This window comes from Misgurnus anguillicaudatus, chromosome 20 (genome assembly GCF_027580225.2).
Source record: "Misgurnus anguillicaudatus chromosome 20, ASM2758022v2, whole genome shotgun sequence".
Lineage (NCBI taxonomy): Eukaryota > Metazoa > Chordata > Actinopteri > Cypriniformes > Cobitidae > Misgurnus > Misgurnus anguillicaudatus.
This window is the reverse complement of record NC_073356.2, coordinates 31,258,486-31,276,294: the sequence shown is the minus strand read 5'-3', so window position 1 is coordinate 31,276,294 and position 17,809 is coordinate 31,258,486. Positions and strand designations below refer to the sequence as shown.

The 17,809-nt window shown below is 37.8% G+C and overlaps 1 protein-coding gene and 1 long non-coding RNA gene across 4 annotated transcripts; one reads left to right on the top strand and one right to left on the bottom strand.

Annotated features, from left to right (window-relative positions):
• Positions 1-17,480, top strand: LOC129456042 (uncharacterized). Its single transcript, XM_073858148.1, has 7 exons — positions 1-92; positions 4,305-4,356; positions 4,468-4,570; positions 5,537-5,733; positions 5,819-5,876; positions 14,922-15,123; positions 17,187-17,480. Exons 3-7 carry the CDS (start codon positions 4,512-4,514, stop codon positions 17,478-17,480), a joined length of 810 nt encoding a protein of 269 aa, XP_073714249.1. The 5' UTR covers positions 1-92; positions 4,305-4,356; positions 4,468-4,511.
• LOC129426444 (uncharacterized) lies at positions 9,149-11,590 on the bottom strand. 3 transcript variants are annotated; one of them, XR_008638443.2, is made up of 5 exons: positions 11,539-11,590; positions 10,704-10,849; positions 10,295-10,388; positions 10,038-10,158; positions 9,149-9,957 (listed from the first exon to the last, which is right to left on the bottom strand). It is a non-coding gene; the product is annotated as an uncharacterized lncRNA (long non-coding RNA). The 3 variants fall into 3 exon arrangements; XR_012359792.1 differs by lacking the exon at positions 11,539-11,590 and having other exon boundaries at positions 9,149-9,710; positions 9,848-9,957; positions 10,704-11,500; XR_012359791.1 differs by lacking the exon at positions 11,539-11,590 and having other exon boundaries at positions 10,704-11,499.
• Positions 17,481-17,809: the final 329 nt, after the last annotated feature.

Genomic DNA, 17,809 nt, shown 5'->3' with positions numbered 1-17,809 from the left:
CAGACAAAGCTGCCTGGTGCTTTCTACTTTCACTTGTTAGCTTGACAATTTAATCTGCGTACTTTCCCCACAGACAATACTACACAGACAAGGTAAAATCAAATTATTATTGTGCTTGCAGTTAAATTAAAAGTAAGTGTACATGTTTTACTAAAATGTACTATTTATGTATTATTAAACATTTATCAATATGGGCGTGAGTGGTTGCTCAAATCTCACGTAAGGGGTCACCTCGTGTATGCATGTTTTGAGTTAGCGTTAAGATGTGGGTTTTTTGTTTGTTAAAATGTTTGTTTTACCCATTTGATATCCTATCTGAAAAGCATGGTTGGAGAAGCTTCTTAAACTGTAGTTAGATAAGATACTTATCATTAAAAGTAGTTACAGCCCATCTAAAAAGTTGTTAGCTACACTACAAGCAACTATGAAAAAGTAGCTAGCTACATAAAAGGCTCTAGCAGTTCAATTCAAATTTAATTTTAGTGCTTTTTGAATAGTTAATATGAATATTGTTGCATTGAAGGTTTGTGTATTTTGTAACACTTTACAATAAGGTTGTATTTGTTAACAATTAGTTGACGCATTAGCTAACACGAACAATAATACTACAGCATTAATTCATCTTAGTTAATGTTCATTTTTGCATTTATACATTTATAAAATCAAGAGTTGTTTCTTGTAACATGCACCATGATGAACTATCATGAATAACTGTATATGGACATTAACAAGGGCATTGATTAATGCTGAAAAACTATATTTTTCACTGTTTATTCATGTTAGTTAATGTCTTTATTAATGTTTACTTATACAACCTTATTGTAAAATGTTAACATATATTTTATATTATGTGTATGTATGCACAACCCGAGGCCTTCTAGAAAATCAGGTTTTCTTGTGGTATAATATCTTAATCTTTTTATTGAAACTTTAATCATTTTACATTTATGAATTTGGCAGATTTACTTACTTTAATCCAAAGTAAAATACAATGCATTACAAGGTATACATTTTTATTCGTATGTGTGTTCCCTGAGTTCAAACCTGTGATCTTTTGCACTGCTAACGCAATGATCTACCACTGAGCTACATTTACATTAATGCTATCGGCAGACGCTTTTATCCAAAGCGACTTATAGTCCAGGGCACGCAAAATTTCGAAATCCTTGGCAATAGCCCTTCGGGCAAGCACTCATTTTTGGTAGCCCAAAATGAATGCAAGTAGCCAGAATAAGAGACATTACTTTTAATGTAGAATATTGAGACTGAAAATCTATCAAAACACAAATAACACACATAAAATAATCAACAGTCATCAATACAAATATTTGCTTCTTTTAAAGGAACTGAAATTTCTATAAACTTCAGATTCTGAATCTAAAATATTCACTAAAATCACCGATAAGAAAATGCCATTCGACTTTAAGGGCATAGCACAGGGTATCATGGGCCAAACTTAGGTACAGATATGTAAACATTTAGTACCTTTGAAATACTAATATGTATTTTTGAGGTATAAGCTCTCTTTGGTTCCAGTATGTACCTCTGAGGTACTAAAATGAAATCCTTAGGTGCAAAGCTGTACTTTTTGAAAGGGTACATCCCCAGTGACAGAAAATGTACAGTTTTGTACCTTTATTTCTGAGAGTGTATATGTGCAAGAAAAATATTGAGAATGAACACTCCACTATAAACAACAGGCACAATGGCAATAGACAGCGTTTGCACCCAGGTTTGTTCTCTTTTCTTTTGATTTAATTTTATTCTGATACTTTTGACTTAGGCAGCATTTCCTTTACCATAATGTTTTTTTCCTGTTCTTTGCTTTGTTGTTGTTAGTTCTAAACTTTGTTTGGAATGGCGGATCTGCTACTTTTCTTCATCTGTCCTAAAATTGTAAATGTCCTGTAAACGGTGCAAATCAGTACTGGCCAGACAGAACAACACCACCAGCACCTTAAAGGACAATTTCGGTATTTTACACTAAAAGCCCTGTTTTCAGATTGTTTATGATGAAATAGAACGGTTTTGACTGAAATTTCGACATATGCGGCTGCCCCGAGAATATTCGGGTGTTTCTTGAACAACATGATCTCACAAAAGTCCGTGGGATAGTCACGGAATTTTGTGCTCATTTTTCCGTGGCATTCTCACGGATCTCCGCATTTTTCCGTGGCCCTGCTACGGACTGTCTTTTTCCGTGGCATTCTCACGGATTGGTTACTCAACTGCTTTTTCCTATTTTCAAACCATTTTCGCTTCGGTTTAGGGCAGTGCTTCTCAATTATTTTCTGTCACGCCCCCCCTAGGAAAAAGTAAACATTTCGCGCCCCCCCAACTGTCCGCCGCGACTGTAAATAGTATAATTTGTCTATAAAATCTGCAAAGCATTGTATCCTTATTAACATTAAAGAAAACACAAAAAAATAAATATCAATCAACTTACAACAAAGAATAACTTTATTAACATTGTTTTTTAGTCTGTAACAGAAAAGACTTAAAATGCATCAATTTGCCTGAAATAAAAAAATTATTTACAGTATATTTTTTGACCATTTGATACTGAAAAATTAAATTAAACATAATCAATAAATAATAATAAAAAACTCAATCGGCTTATCAGCGTGTTTGGGGTGTAATATCTTTAAGTGACGGTGCAAAAAAATCACTTCCTGAAAAAGTATTTTCCCCTGGGTCTCATGCGCCCCCCCTGGTGTCGCTTCAAGCCCCCCCTGGGGGTCCCGCCCCACTATTTGAGAAGCACTGGTTTAGGGTTAGATTTGGTGTTTGCATTAGTATGTCACTTTAACTATTGGTTTATACTATTTTTTCGGATTTATTCTTTTATATTTTCTAAACTTTAAACAATTGTCGCCTGGCGTTGGAGTTAGAGTTGGGTTTGGGTAGGGATGTCATTTCATGTAAATCTAACCCTAAACCGAAGCGAAAATGGTAAGAAAATAGGACAAAACAGTTGAGTAACCAATCCGTGAGAATGCCACGGAAAAAGACAGTCCGTAGCAGGGCCACGGAAAAATGCGGAGATCCGTGAGAATGCCACGGAAAAATGAGCACAAAATTCCGTGACTATGCCACGGAAATTCGTGAGATCCGGTTGTTCTTGTATCACCTCCCACCTCTATAATGGCTTTATAGGTGCACTGGAACAATCCTTCTTAAATGCATTAAACTTTCATTTACAAAGACGTGAAACTCACCGAGTGGTCGGGGGTGTTCACTGGTGTGCTCACACAGGAATCGCTGCAAAGGATGCTTTCCAACAGGTGTTTTAGCATTCGTTGTAAACTTCTGGACCAATTATACCAAACTCCTCACACCCTTATATTCTTCAGTTGAAAGTTTTAGTAATAGACACTCCAGCTCAGTAGGTGGCGATAATCCGCCATGGCCAATTGCAAGAATACAAACGAGGTTCCCGGTGCGGAATAATACCGTACCTCACAGCACATCTACTACAAGTCAATAGAATTGGATAAAACTACAATAAAACCTGTTGGAATGAGTAATTTGCAGCGATTTTTGTGTGAGCATATCAGTGAACACCCCTGACCACTCGGTGAGTTTCACGTCTTTGTAAATGAAAGTTTAATGCATTTTAGGAAGGATTGTTCCAGTGCACCTATAAAGCCATTGTAGAGGTGGGAGGTGATACAAGAAACACCCAAAAATTCTCGGGGCAGCCACATATGTCGAAATTTCAGTCAAAACCGTTCTATTTCATCATAAACAATCTGAAAACAGGGCTTTAAATGTAAAATACCGAACTTGTCCTTTAACGTTGGTGCTACCCGCCAATAAAAGAAGAAAATCACTGGAAACGTATCTCTTGTGAACATGCATCGCTTTGTAAAGTTTTAAATATTGATATTTTTCTTACAAAATTGCATTGATTGATTGCCCTCAGAAGGCCTTTATTATCCCCCTGGATTTGTAGACTACTTATTTGAAGGATGTATGGACTTTTTGGGCTTCAAATTGAAAAGCGCCATTTACTACAATATTAAAACTTGGAACAGCCAGGACATCTTTTAAAATAACTCAGACTGTGATTGTCTGAAAAAGATAACATATATCGAGGATGGCTTTTGTAAATCATGGGGAGTTTTCCTTTTTATGTGAACTATACCTTTAAATGCTCATTGCCTGGGAAGGTCAGCTAATGACTTTTTCTTAACTGTAAAAAGTCTGCTGCCTATACAAAAGTCCCATATAATTAAATTTACAGTATTTAGTTTTGATGGACAGTAAAATATTCTCTCTTTTTTTCTTTATATTCCTTACAGAACTCTGAGATAATAAATAAGAAGATTAACCAACTGCAGAAGTGCCTTTTGAGTATGTAGATTGAAATAATCTATTTATCATGACTATTTTAATATTTTTGTTATTATTTCCAAATATGCTAAAATGTACCTCTCTCTTTTCTCCCTGTTTAAAATCTGGCAGCAGTCTTTTGGTGGCTTGCTTCAGACCTTCATTAAGCCTTCATAATGTCTGACATTAAAGAAGACAGTGATAGTGAAGACGACAGGAGTTCAATTGAAATGCCGTGAGAATCACACCAGTATTTAATAAATGACTCTTTACATAGACATTCCATTAAAAAAAGTCAGTAGTTTAGTGTGCTGGGGTCTTTAATAATATAATAAAGTTAGCTCTATAAATATTTGGATAGAGGCACATTTTGTGTTATTTTAGCTATTTATCAAATGCATTACAATTACAGTCATATAATGAATATTGGCATATAGTGCACTCTTTAGTCTTGCTCAGATGAAAATTGGTTTATCTTTCACGTTTAAGGTCAATAGACCCAAAAATGAGATTCGTGCAAGAGTTTTTGTAAGACAAATGCCTTTTCTAAGTGCCAGTCAGCCCCAAAATAAAAGTCTTTTGTTTACATGCATACAGTCAATAAAAAAACTGATGTATTTCCGCCCCCGAGCTAGTGCGCGTCGAGAGGTTTTAAGGGTTTAGATTAGGAAATACAATTGTTTAATATGTCGCCCCCCCCCCCCCCCCTTTTAAAAGGGGCCATAAGAAATGGGAAAGTTATACAATTTCCTCATAAATGAAGCATGTTGCATTGTTTTTGAGATCTTCAAGGTTTAAAAAATGGTAATGGTAGTCTTATGTTGAGGTTTCAGCATAACAGAGCTTCCAATCTACACGGAAAATAAAGTAATTTCTAGATAAACAGAGATTTTATTTGCAAACAACAGATTAAGTTTCTTTATAAAATCTGAATAGCAAAATATAAGTTTAGCATTCACCAGATCATGAGCTGTGAATGCTATAACCTGTTATTATGGATGGTTAAAACAATATAAGATGGTTGAGCTATCAAAGCACACAAGCGCTGAGTGTTCAATTAATTCTTGTAATAAAAGCCTTTTGAAGTATTTTTTTGACAAAACACTTAAATAAATTAAATAAATTTTTTTTTTGAAAACTGAAAGCTGAAAAAAATCAAGAGTTTGTAATCAGAGCTAAATGTTCTTTTTTTTGTTTGTAGAGTGAATTTTGCTGTTGTAACCTTGCAAGATACAGATGAAGTCATGGTGGCATCATCAGAATGGTTGAACACAGACAAGACACAATGTCAATGGCCCCCATTCAGATCAACTGAGAAGCTCATGCAAGCTGTTAGAAACAGAATTGAGCCTTCAGCAGCATGGGAACTGTTAAATATTCACTTTCATGAAGAATATGGTAACACTGTCTGTTTTAGCATTATACATAAAACTCATTCATGCTTCATAATTCTTAATGCATAACAACAGATATCTTTCTGCAGAGACTTATGAAGAGGCTATAAACAAACAAGAGGAACTTGTACAAGCACAGAAATATGGGTAAGCATGCACCTAAAAGACACCACTATCATCAATGTCTTGTTTGTTCTGAGGTAGAAAGAAGTTTGATACAGCTTAAGCAACAGTAAACTATTTGCAAACATTCAGACAATTCCCACATCACTTCCTTGTTCTGGACCTGTGGCAGTTAAACTGGATTTATATTTCTGTGTTGCCCATGCTGCCCATGCCTAAATCCACCACTGCACGCTTGGTGGGCTCGTGATCTACTTAACATGAAAAAACAACTATAAGAAATTCCAAATTTGTAGGTAGGACATGCGCAAGGAATTGTAGAACTGCTCGCGCTGTCTCAAAAACTTGGTCACAGTCTGGACCCCTTCGTGCCCCCCATTGGCTGGTGCCCCAGGCCACTCGCCCAATCCAGCCTATGGATAATCCGGCCCTTTTGTACAGAAGTATAAAGCCAACTTTAGGTGTTTATTAGCCAAAGTTTTCCTAAAGTTTGCACGGCTCTCTGTTTCAAACCACCAAAACAAACACAAAAACACATTCGGTTTGGCAAGATAATGTATTTTTAATATGTTTCTTTCTAGATTTTTGTAAGTATATGAGGGTTTTAATGCACGAGACATAGTGTTATAAGGAATGCAAGTGGAGTGTTTTCCAATTAGAAGCCCTGACTGTACTTTTTAAATGACAATATCCTGGCCAGACCACTGTTGTCAGTGATATAAGTATTTTAAATGAAAATGATTTCTTAATGTCTAGTGACATATCAGGGCCATTTTATGATTCATTGAGATAAATTTCTTACATACTGTTTCTTTAAATACACCACAAAAAGTATTGGAAATGGGCTTAGGTTTGACAAGTAGATACATGTAAAACCTTAAGCTTATCATGAAATGTGTCACAAGCCGATTGTTGAGTAAAATCGAATGTATATGATATGTTAACAGCGTGACTTGTTAATTACCTTTAAAAAAAGATTAGCGTGATGAGCCTTCAGGTGTCGCTTGAAGTTGGTGGTATTCTTCCCACCTAGTTTGTGGCCACATTTACCGTCGTCTCCCAATATGCATTCCGCTTTCTTTCTGATGGATTATACTGAAAGTACGTCCATAAATCATCTCGTCGTTTCCATTTATTGGCGTCACCGCCACGGTCCTTTCAACTCGCCACAGCTGCAGGTGTGTTGTTGTTGTGAGAAATCTGGTGCGCGTGCGCGGAATGGTGGCAGCCGGGTGATGGGCGTACCCATAACAAGGATACTTTTTAGGTAAAAACAGACAGATTTCACGCAAAATAGGCAGAAATGACATGCATTGTGAACGTCAGACTTATAATCAATTTTGTTCCGTATCGTCAACGAAAACTCGAAAGCGTCTCGTCATGTTTTCATCACCATTTTTAGCTAGTCGTTAGCGTCATAAAAAAAGGTACATCAACGAAATCATTACATTATCGTCAACATTGAAAACAACACTGGTCAGCACAGCTTAGGCTCAATTAGCAAACACTAAGGGTGGAAACACTAAGAGTAAAAATTTAACAAACATCAATCAGATTGTTCAATAGATAGATAAAAGGGCCCGAATCAGTTCACTGAGCTTTGAAACAATGGATTTACAGAGATATGAAGGAATAGGTTGAGGAGAAGAAGAAGGAAGAGGACATAGAGGAAGAGGAGGAGGCAGAGGAGGAAAGAAAGAAGGAGGATGTGGTAAAGGAGGAAGACATGGTGAAGGAGGAGGAAGAGGACATGGTGAAGAGGAGGAAGAGAACATGGTGAAGGAGGAGGATGACTATGAGGGAGGCTGAGCAACGAGTAAAGCCTAATTTGAGTCGCTTCATTTCTGCCTCCATCTTCAGAGCCTTCAGGGAGGAAAACAGATAGATGTACTTACAGTAAGACTGCTCTGTACAGTAACTGTAGTGTGTATACACTGTTGGACTATGCTACTGGAATAAAGAAATGAATCAAATTGCCTTTCATACAGATAGACATATCAGTAGATGAATGCCAGGAGTGTATAAAGGATGCACAAGGATTTTATCCTAGCTGTTTGGCTAGGACCAATATAGTCTGTGATGTGGATGAGATTCTCTGGCCTGACCCAGAACAAAGACGGAATAATAATGAGGCGGAATAATATTTTCTTTTTATTTAGAGTTGTGCTGTGTAGCACATGAATGGATAAAAATGTGCTAATGCATACATTGGTTGTGTTTTTTTGGTCATGTGAAAAGGTTTTTGAGGGGGAGAACCACAAGCAACTTACCAGTTTTGGATATATTGTTTTGAATTTATTGCACCAGTGTGTAATCCTATGTGTGTAGTGTGTGTGTTTTTGAAAGCTTGTGTGTGTGAAGTCTGAGTGAGTCTTTTTTTTCAGAAAGAGTGAATGGTTTTGAGTGTAGAGCTTTATTTTGACCTGAAAATATGATGTTTGGAGAATTGTGTGAGACGTTATGGAATTGTGTTTACTGTTTTGATGAGGCATAGTTTCAAGAAATGTGTTTAAAGGGCGTTTTGCAGGTAAAATTTTTCAACGAATTTGTGCAAGTTGCTTGTTGATAATAAACATTTAAACTGTTATCCATTGTATTTTATGTTGTTGGGTATCACAAAACCCGAAAAAGTATGAAAAAGTACAGCAATTTGCAATGATTCTCCTTTCCCTCACAACGCACTGTATGACGTCACGCTGGGGAGAGAATTGACCAAAGCCGCCTTGAGAGCATTGAGAATGACTATAGAAAGACGAGTAAACTACAGTTCTGATAGCGCAGATAATAGATAAATACATACATACATACATACATACATACATACATACATAGATAGATAGATAGATAGATACATAGATAGATAGATAGATAAGATAGATAGACAGATAGATAGACAGACAGACAGATGGATAGGCTAGTATAGAGAGATACACAGCAAAATCACTGGTGTTAAAATAACACCCACGGTGTCAAATTTAACACCGGCAAAGTGTGTATATGTGTCCACACTACACTGTGTTAATTTAGTCAAAAGTGTAGTGTTAATTTAACAACACCCATTATATGTTAATTTAACACTCAATATTGTTAAATTTTACACTTTGTTCAACACTATTCATTGTTGTTTCCACACTACACTGGTGTTGGCACAGAAATACAGTGTTAAAAATTAACACTCCTAATTTAAGGTCAACCCCAGTGTAATGTGAATTCAACAATGTTAAGTGTTAAAATACTGAGTAATAGCCACTTTTGTTGCTAATGGGTTGTTTCTATAAAAGAAAAATGACAAGAAATATTGCAAAACCTCTTTTTATTAAAGTAAATCACATTTAATATTTACATTGATACACACAACACTTTGCATTTAACACTGCTTTTTTAAATACCTCAGCTACAATTAGAAACAGAATACAGTATGGAATAATGAAAGTTATCTTATACCACAGCGCAGTGACATAAAAACCACTTATTATAAACGTCTTTAATAAATCAAATAAGAGTTAAAAAAATTAGCCACCCTACTCAAAACTTGAACATAAAAATACATGCAATTACCTTACTGGCAGGCAGAAATGATTATCCTTAACAATACTAAAGATTTTTCCATAACAAAACAGACATTTCAATTCAAAAGACGTTTCATTTTTCTTAAACACGTTCCAACCTGGTATTTAGTTCTGTAGTTGTTTTACTCATGATGTAGTGGAAGGCTGCATCAGTGGTCTTCATCATGGAGGGAATGGCTTTTTGGTCCAGAATGATGCAAAAATTCTGGATGCAACTTTTGTTCCCAACGCAGAGCAGGCAGGGCTGTGCTGATTCATCCCCCTCAAAGCATGGATTGATGCTCATCACCTAAGTGTTTTAAAAGAGTGTATTTGATGAATGTATTTGATGTGTATTTATGAACTTGTATGCATTTACATGGGGTGAACAATGCAAGCAAACTAACTGCTGAATAAATAACTAGAACAAAATACCAAAAAACTTACACAGCACAATCATCAGTAGCTTCATTGACCCTCTCCAGTCTTTCTTCCTTTCACAAATGAAGGCAAGAGGTGAATGAGTCAGGGAAGAGCTGCCACATAACTGTCCCGTCCTAGCAAAACAGAATTTAAACACCATGAGTATACAGTTAAACTTTAAAACCGTAAAAGTAGCAAACCCACTTACACTTACCATATTTAAACTCCTGTTGACCAGACAGAGGGTCATCCATATCTTCATCAGGATATAGGCTGCAATTATCCTTTAATTGTTGTATGTTGGCTATTTTGCAATACATCACCTCAGCATATTTCTGCAGATTTTCAAAGACAAAAAGGGTCAAGAAAATACCAAAAAGGGTGCAGTTTTAGCCGTTATTTGAATCAAAATCATCTCAGTATAATCATGTTAGAGACAGTGTACAGTACTAAAGTACTGTGTGTACTCACATAGTTGGTAAGCTCTTATCCTCCAAACTGGGTTAAGAAATAAAAGTTCCAGAATTCATGGGTATGCCGTATTCACATATAGTCTGGTAGGGTCCTATCACAAAAAAATGACAATAAAGACTCTGAAAACTCAACATTCTTTTTATATTAAAAACAGCACTCAAGACAATATGAATCTTCAATTATACATTTTCAAAATAGTAATCAATTTGATTGCTATTTAATATGATATCAATAGCAAAACGATGTATGAGAAGATAATATATTTTTATTAAAGTTGGCAGCAGGTCATGTCACTTTCTTGCCTGATTAATAACCATAATATGTACAAAACTACATATACTAAAAAGATTGGTTAACTGTTCAGTTATGTCAAATAAAATGATTTATATGTATAAATGAAACTTACCTTCTGTAATGAATTTATGTAAGTATTAGCAGTCGTTTCTCATTGGAAGTCATCCATGTCAGGTCTTCTTTAATAAACTGCCCTAAAAACAGCATCTCTTTTGAATGATGTGAAGCACTCAGTGTGTACTTTCACCAAACTAGCATCTATAATGACAGAAAAACAAATGTTCGCCATACACGTTTTACACTTTCGTATGTATTTGCTATTTGCATCTGTCTGACATCTAGCGCCACGAAAAGCTTACAACACACAATGCATCCAATCTGTGCATATTCTGAGGTAAAATGAATTGTTGGTTTGGCGATATTTTCCCTGTTTGCATACATCTAAAAAAAAAAAAAAAAACACATGACGATGCGGTTGCGGTTTTCTCCGTGTTTTTCAGTAATCTGAATAATTAACCGATATCCGTGCACTCACGTGCATGTAAACGACCTCGTTAACTCACGGTATCTAGCCTATATGATTACCTCATAACGAGCATCATATGGTGAATAAACGAGCTTTCATTTAAGTTAACTTAATTTCATACCTTCAATTTGTAGTGCATGTCGCGTTTTATCAGGGTTCAATTCTTACATTCATTCATATCTCCTGTTAATATTATCCTTCTTGGTTAAAACTTTTAGCTAGAAGTTTAACTTTATACCAAACTAACAAGGGAACAACGTAACACAAGGTAGCTCTGATTAAACTGAACCAAATAACGAACAAAGGGGAAATAAAATAGGAAAAATATCTTATTTAGGTTTTTTGGCAAATGGCTGCGTAGAGTCAGACAGAGAAATAACAGTTTAATTCAGCTAAACCATGTGAATATTATGAGATTTACCTGCTCTCTTCAGTCCTCCTTTGAAAGAAAATGGCGGTAAAATCCCTGACAGATATGTTTAGTGGAGGCGTGGCTTGATTTACACCGCTCAGTGTGAAATCTGGTAACACCCTTGTTTTACACCGACACTGTCGTGGATATAACACTGGCCTAGCAATGGCAGTGTTATTTTATTACCAGATAGTGTTAAAACAGCATCAACACTCTGTATTTAACACCATCCCTGAAAATTTAACACTGGTGATTTTGCTGTGTAGGCAGACAGCCAGATAGCATAAGGTTAACATATCTTCGTGTAGAAAGTAAACAAACAATTAACATACTCGTGCATGCTGGCTTGAGGGGGTCCATGATCCTGCCTGAAATGGGTGTAACTTTATGCGATCTTCAGCACAAACGATTTTGGCAGCATGTCTCTAATCCTGGAAGGTGAGTGAAGCACGTCACGTCTGTTCGCGGGGACCAGCGACCCAAACGCACTCACTTTCTTACAGCCAGTAGCGGAATGGCAATCGAGAGAGTCGGGACTTTCCCGGGCCGATCTGATAATAGTTATACATATCGAGTTATATTAGCAACACCGTCTGGCGGCGTGATGTGCGCCGGTTCCCGCAGCCCGCTGGTCAAACTGTGCAGGCAGCCTCTCTGCTCAATAAAGTATATAAAAGTGCTCAACCTGTTCCCGGATTTATAAAAATACGGTGATCAATGAGCGGTTCCTCCTCAAATGGCTTAGCCTGTCGTGATGTAAAAAGCCGCCGAACGCCTGTTTATTACAGTATGTATGCGGTCGGATCCGAGTATGCTGCAGCTGCTGACTGCTGCTGCATAAAATGATCGTGTGATTTGTTATAAACGCATAAACAATATAACAAAGCATTCTTTTATTTCACAAAACAATATATTTGAGATATTATTTGATAGACTAGTAAGTGTGGATTAAGGATGTTTAAAAATCTCTAGCCTGGTGGTCAGGACATGAATGGATCAAATCAGCAGATTTGCGAAGTTTTATTTATCCCCACATATATCATAAATAATAATTAGCATGGTAACTTTGCAGTATAACACATTATATATTTCCTACGATGTACAGTCTTGTTCAAAATAATAGCGGTACAATGTGACTAACCGGAATGGTCAGGGTTTTTGGTGTGTTTTTTTACTGCTACGTGGCAAACAGGTTGCCAGTGGGTTCGGTGGATTCTCGGAGAACGGATGAGGCCCAGCATTCATGACATGCACGCTCCCAAGGCTGTGCAATTGGGCAATTAGTTGAATTAGTTGAAAGGGGTGTGTTCAAAAAAACAGCAGTGTGGCATTCAATCACTGAGGTCATCAATTTTGTGAAGAAACAGGTGTGAATCAGATGGCCCCTATTTAAGGATGAAGCCAACACTTGTTGAACATGCATTTGAAAGCTGAGGAAAATGGGTCGTTCAAGACATTGTTCAGAAGAACAGCGTACTTTGATTAAAAAGTTGATTGGAGAGGGGAAAACCTATAAAGAGGTGCAAAAAATGATAGGCTGTTCAGCTAAAATGATCTCCAATGCCTTAAAATGGAGAGCAAAACCAGAGAGACGTGGAAGAAAACGGAAGACAACCATCCAAATGGATAGAAGAATAACCAGAATGGCAAAGGCTCAGCCAATGATCACCTCCAGGATGATCAAAGACAGTCTGGAGTTACCTGTAAGTACTGTGACAGTTAGAAGACGTCTGTGTGAAGCTAATCTATTTTCAAGAATCCCCCGCAAAGTCCCTCTGTTAAAAAAAAGGCATGTGCAGAAGAGGTTACAATTTGCCAAAGAACACATCAACTGGCCTAAAGAGAAATGGAGGAACATTTTGTGGACTGATGAGAGTAAATTGTTCTTTTTGGGTCCAAGGGCCACAGGCAGTTTGTGAGACGACCCCCAAACTCTGAATTCAAGCCACAGTACACAGTGAATACAGTGAAGCATGGAGGTGCAAGCATCATGATATGGGCATGTTTCTCCTACTATGGTGTTGGGCCTATTTATCGCATACCAGGGATCATGGATCAGTTTGCATATGTTAAAATACTTGAAGAGGTCATGTTGCCCTATGCTGAAGAGGACATGCCCTTGAAATGGTTGTTTCAACAAGACAATGACCCAAAACACACTAGTAAACGGGCAAAGTCTTGGTTCCAAACCAACAAAATTAATGTTATGGAGTGGCCAGCCCAATCTCCAGACCTTAATCCAATTGAGAACTTGTGGGGTGATATCAAAAATGCTGTTTCTGAAGCAAAACCAAGAAATGTGAATGAATTGTGGAATGTTGTTAAAGAATCATAGAGTGGAATAACAGCTGAAAGGTGCCACAAGTTGGTTGACTCCATGCCACACAGATGTCAAGCAGTTTTAAAAAACTGTGGTGATACAACTAAATTTTAGTTTAGTGATTCACAGCATTGCTAAATCCCAGAAAAAAAATGTTTGTACAAAATAGTTTTGAGTTTGTACAGTCAAAGGTAGACACTGCCATTTTTTCCAACACACCCCTTTCAACTAATTGCCCAATTGCACAGCCTTAAGAGCGTGCATATCATGAATGCTGGGTCTTGTTTGTTTTCTGAGAATCTACTGAACCTACTGGTAACTTGTTTGCCACGTAGCAATAAAAAAAGATACTAAAAACCTTGATTATTCTGGTTAGTCACATTGTACTGCTATTATTTTGAACAAGACTGTATATATGATTTCCAAATTATATACGTAAGTATTAAACAGCAATAAATGTCTCATCTATCTCTATGGCTCTGGCTGAGTCTTTCTCCACTTCTCCCCAACGTGACGTCATCGCAGAATTGCGTTAAAAAAACCGTTAATACCAAAAACGTAAAAAAAGTGGTCTTTAAGCCCATTTTTGAGACATTTTAAAAATTATACACATATCTTGAGTGATTTATGTACCCATTAATCGACAGTGGTGGTTAACCTGCAACATACACTTTAAGCAACTGAGAAAAACTGTAATGCAGCTATATAAAATGATAACCTTCTAATTATAAACAGATATGCTGGTTATAAATAAGGATTATAGAGTCATAATAGACTTGAAGTGGTTTCGGATGCTAAAACCTAATTTCCAAAAAGTCTGCTGTAACTTTACAGTTATTAAAGACATAGTTATTGTAATTTTATTGTTATTTTAGAAATAATTACTTTGAAATCCCTTGGCAAAGTTATGTTTAAATTGTGTATGGCAATCATTATCTCTTTCATTTTAAGAAATTTAACTAAAACATTAGTTGAACTTATTTTTTATTTCATATGATTTTCTAATATGATACTCATTAATGCAAAATTAGAAATGGGTAGTTTCAAGAAATATTCTTTCTGTTATTCACAGTATGTTTGCAGCGATAACTCTTCAAGAATCAGAAGAGCTGACTGTGGTACCAACAAGCTGGTTAAATGAAGAAAAGACACAATGTTACTGGCCTCCATTCAAGTCACCAGAGAAGTTCTTAGAAGCTGTACAGAAGCGACATGAACCTGAAAGAGGAGAAAAACCTTGGGAGATGCTAAATATTGTCTTTCATAAAGCATATGTTAAAGATTAAAAATGACTCTTCATATGCTAGTATATTGTACTTATCAATGGTGTGGGGTTCATTTTGACGGTCAAGGAATGTTCAACAACTCACTTATGGCTTCTTTATCCATTAAGTAGTACTCATTAAAAATATTTTCATGTGTTGTTATAGCTACCTATGAGGAGACAAAAGAGAAACATGCAACAGTTAGTGACCAGAAAGAACAGTAAGTAATGATTCTTTAAAGGGACATTTCACTTTTTTTTATTAAATATTCTCATTTTCCAGCTCCGTTAGAGTTAAACAACTTGACTCTTCAGTAGTTAAATTGTGTACTAAGACTGATGGAAAATGAAGGGCCGTATTTTAACGATCTAAGTGCATTGTCTAAAGTGCACAGCGCAACGTCTAAATAGGCGTGTCCGAATCCACTTTTGCTAATTTAACGATGGGAAAAATGGTTTGTGTTCCAAGCGCACGGTCGAAAAGGGTTGGTCCTATTTTTTTAATGAGTAATGGGAGTATTTTGGGTGTAACGTGCAATAAACCAACGAGAGTCTCAGCTTCATTGTAAACTGAAAAACTAAGCGAATGAAGAAGATCCCCAGTTTAAGATTAATGTTAAATAATTGTGTTGTTTTTCCACTTGTATTGAAATTGTTATTTTTTTCATTAAAACATTTAAAACCCGTTTTCTTTTAGTCATGGAAGTAAAAAAGCAGGCTTTTAATTGCTTTAAATGTATGGCTATCCAATATCATCAAAAAATAATTTACAAGTATGTAAGAAAAGTTTTGTACTCTAAAAATACTTTATTTGTTACAAACAGGAGATAAAGAATTTACAAGCGGCTCTCTGCACGTTTCAGCACTTGGACAGCGTCAGTTTTTTTAAGCATTACTTAAAATCTTTCTCATCTCACCATATCCACAGAGTCATCATATACAATAAATCAGTGAAAACATTTAAAAATAGATGCATTTGTTTAAAGCAAAGCATTTATTTACTTACCAGGCTGCAGGTGAAGCAGCTCTTTGTGCCTTCTAACGTCTCATAATTAGTCCTCATTTATGTCCAAAAGACTCAATAATAATCTTTTACATTCAATCCTTTAATCTTTCATATTTGAAAACATTTTTGTGCTGCTGTGCATTCATGTGTATGATAAGCAAACCCGCGTTGTCCTCCCGTTTATAGGCACATATTACTAATGCGCTCTTTAAATAACAAAAAAGATATTGCAAACAATGGCTTAGTCTATTTCAGTTGCCTCAAAATAGCAACGCGCCAACAATGCGCCTAAACACACCTCGTTCCCTTTCAGTCGGTCACTACGACGTCACGTCGTGACCGACGAATTGGGAACCGCTTCGCGGGTGACCTATCTGCTTCGAGAAACCTTTAAAACGCCAATGAACTTGGCATGCAGATAATTGCATCTGCCGGCGCCGCCCCGCCGCACAGCTATTTAATGAGCGGCAGGTGCAGTTATCAAATCAGCTTTTTAGCTTCGAAAGCTGGCAGACTGACTGCTCACGAGAAGCTACTCTCTGCTCTTTGGAGAACTCTGCGTGTTCGATTTGGTTGGGCAAAGGCATTTCAGCGGAGGCTCGCGGGTGTTCCACCTCTCTTTTTAATTTTTTGACTTTTTTCTCACTCTTAGTTGAGTGTGTGCGTAGCCGTTCCCCTGTGTGCTTCATCAACATCAGCACGTTAAAAGAGTATTTCCTCTAAAAGAGTATTGCGGTGTTCTGCGTCTTTTTAAAGACAGCATTTCACTTGCACTGAGACGGGAGCGTCTTTTTAAAGATGTCTTTCCGTCCGTGTTTCTGGATGCGGCAAATGTATGGGTCCCCGGGTGGCCACGATCGTTTTCTCTCGTGCGCAAGAGTGCATGCTGAGGCTGCGATCGTGAAGGGTTCATACTCCTAAGAGAGCATGAACCTCTTGGATGGCGGAGACGGGTTTCGTACATCCGGGAACGTTACCCCCGTTTTTCCGTTGCGGAGCCCCGTTAAAGGTGCGGTGGCAAAACTCCGGAAATCTTATCTCCGTATAAACGGTGCTGAATCGGTTAGCTGGTTCGTCCAGTGACTCTCAGCACCCCCATCCACAGCCAGAGGTGCCGTAAGAGACGGGTGGCGCGTGTTCTACGCGCTCTCGTCCTCTTTCAGTCCTCACGAGGATTCTATGTCTGTCACAGCATCGGAGAGGGGGTCGTCTATTCGGTCGCCGACTCGGACCCACTCCCGCCGTCGGGTTGGGGAGGGGCTTCCGTGCTCGACCCCGAGTGGCGGCCATGGACGCTCGGGAGCGCGGAGACGGTCTGCGTGGAGCGGAGAGCTCCGCCCCCACCGCACCGTCCCGCCTAGATGATTGGCACTTCAGGACTGCAAGAACAGCCCCGACCTTCTGTGCCTTTCTTCCCGGGGTGCATGTTGGTTGACACGGTCGTGGAAAACTCGTTTTCCTCCCGGAACCGATCATTCAGCCATCACCTCTCACCTCTCCTGACGGCGGGGCCGCTAAGGTTGCTGCTCCAAGAGACCAGCCTCCCTCCCCTCACAGACCCACGGGCTTGTGAGAGGCGGCCTCTGCCGTGCGCACCATGGCGTGATGCAGGTCCGCCAGGCTAAGGCACTGAAGGATCTGCACAGGTGAGGTCACGGTCCGGCAACTAAAGAATCCTGTGTGGCTCTGA

Bases quoted from the DNA above. Each gene is read 5' to 3' on its own strand.
- LOC129456042 (XM_073858148.1), top strand. From the start codon at position 4,512: ATGTCTGACATTAAAGAAGACAGTGATAGTGAAGACGACAGGAGTTCA. The intron at 4,571-5,536 runs GTGAGAATCACA...TTTTGTTTGTAG, and splicing joins AGGAGTTCAATTGAAATGCC to AGTGAATTTTGCTGTTGTAA. The intron at 15,124-17,186 runs GTTAAAGATTAA...TGAATCGGTTAG, and splicing joins TTGTCTTTCATAAAGCATAT to CTGGTTCGTCCAGTGACTCT.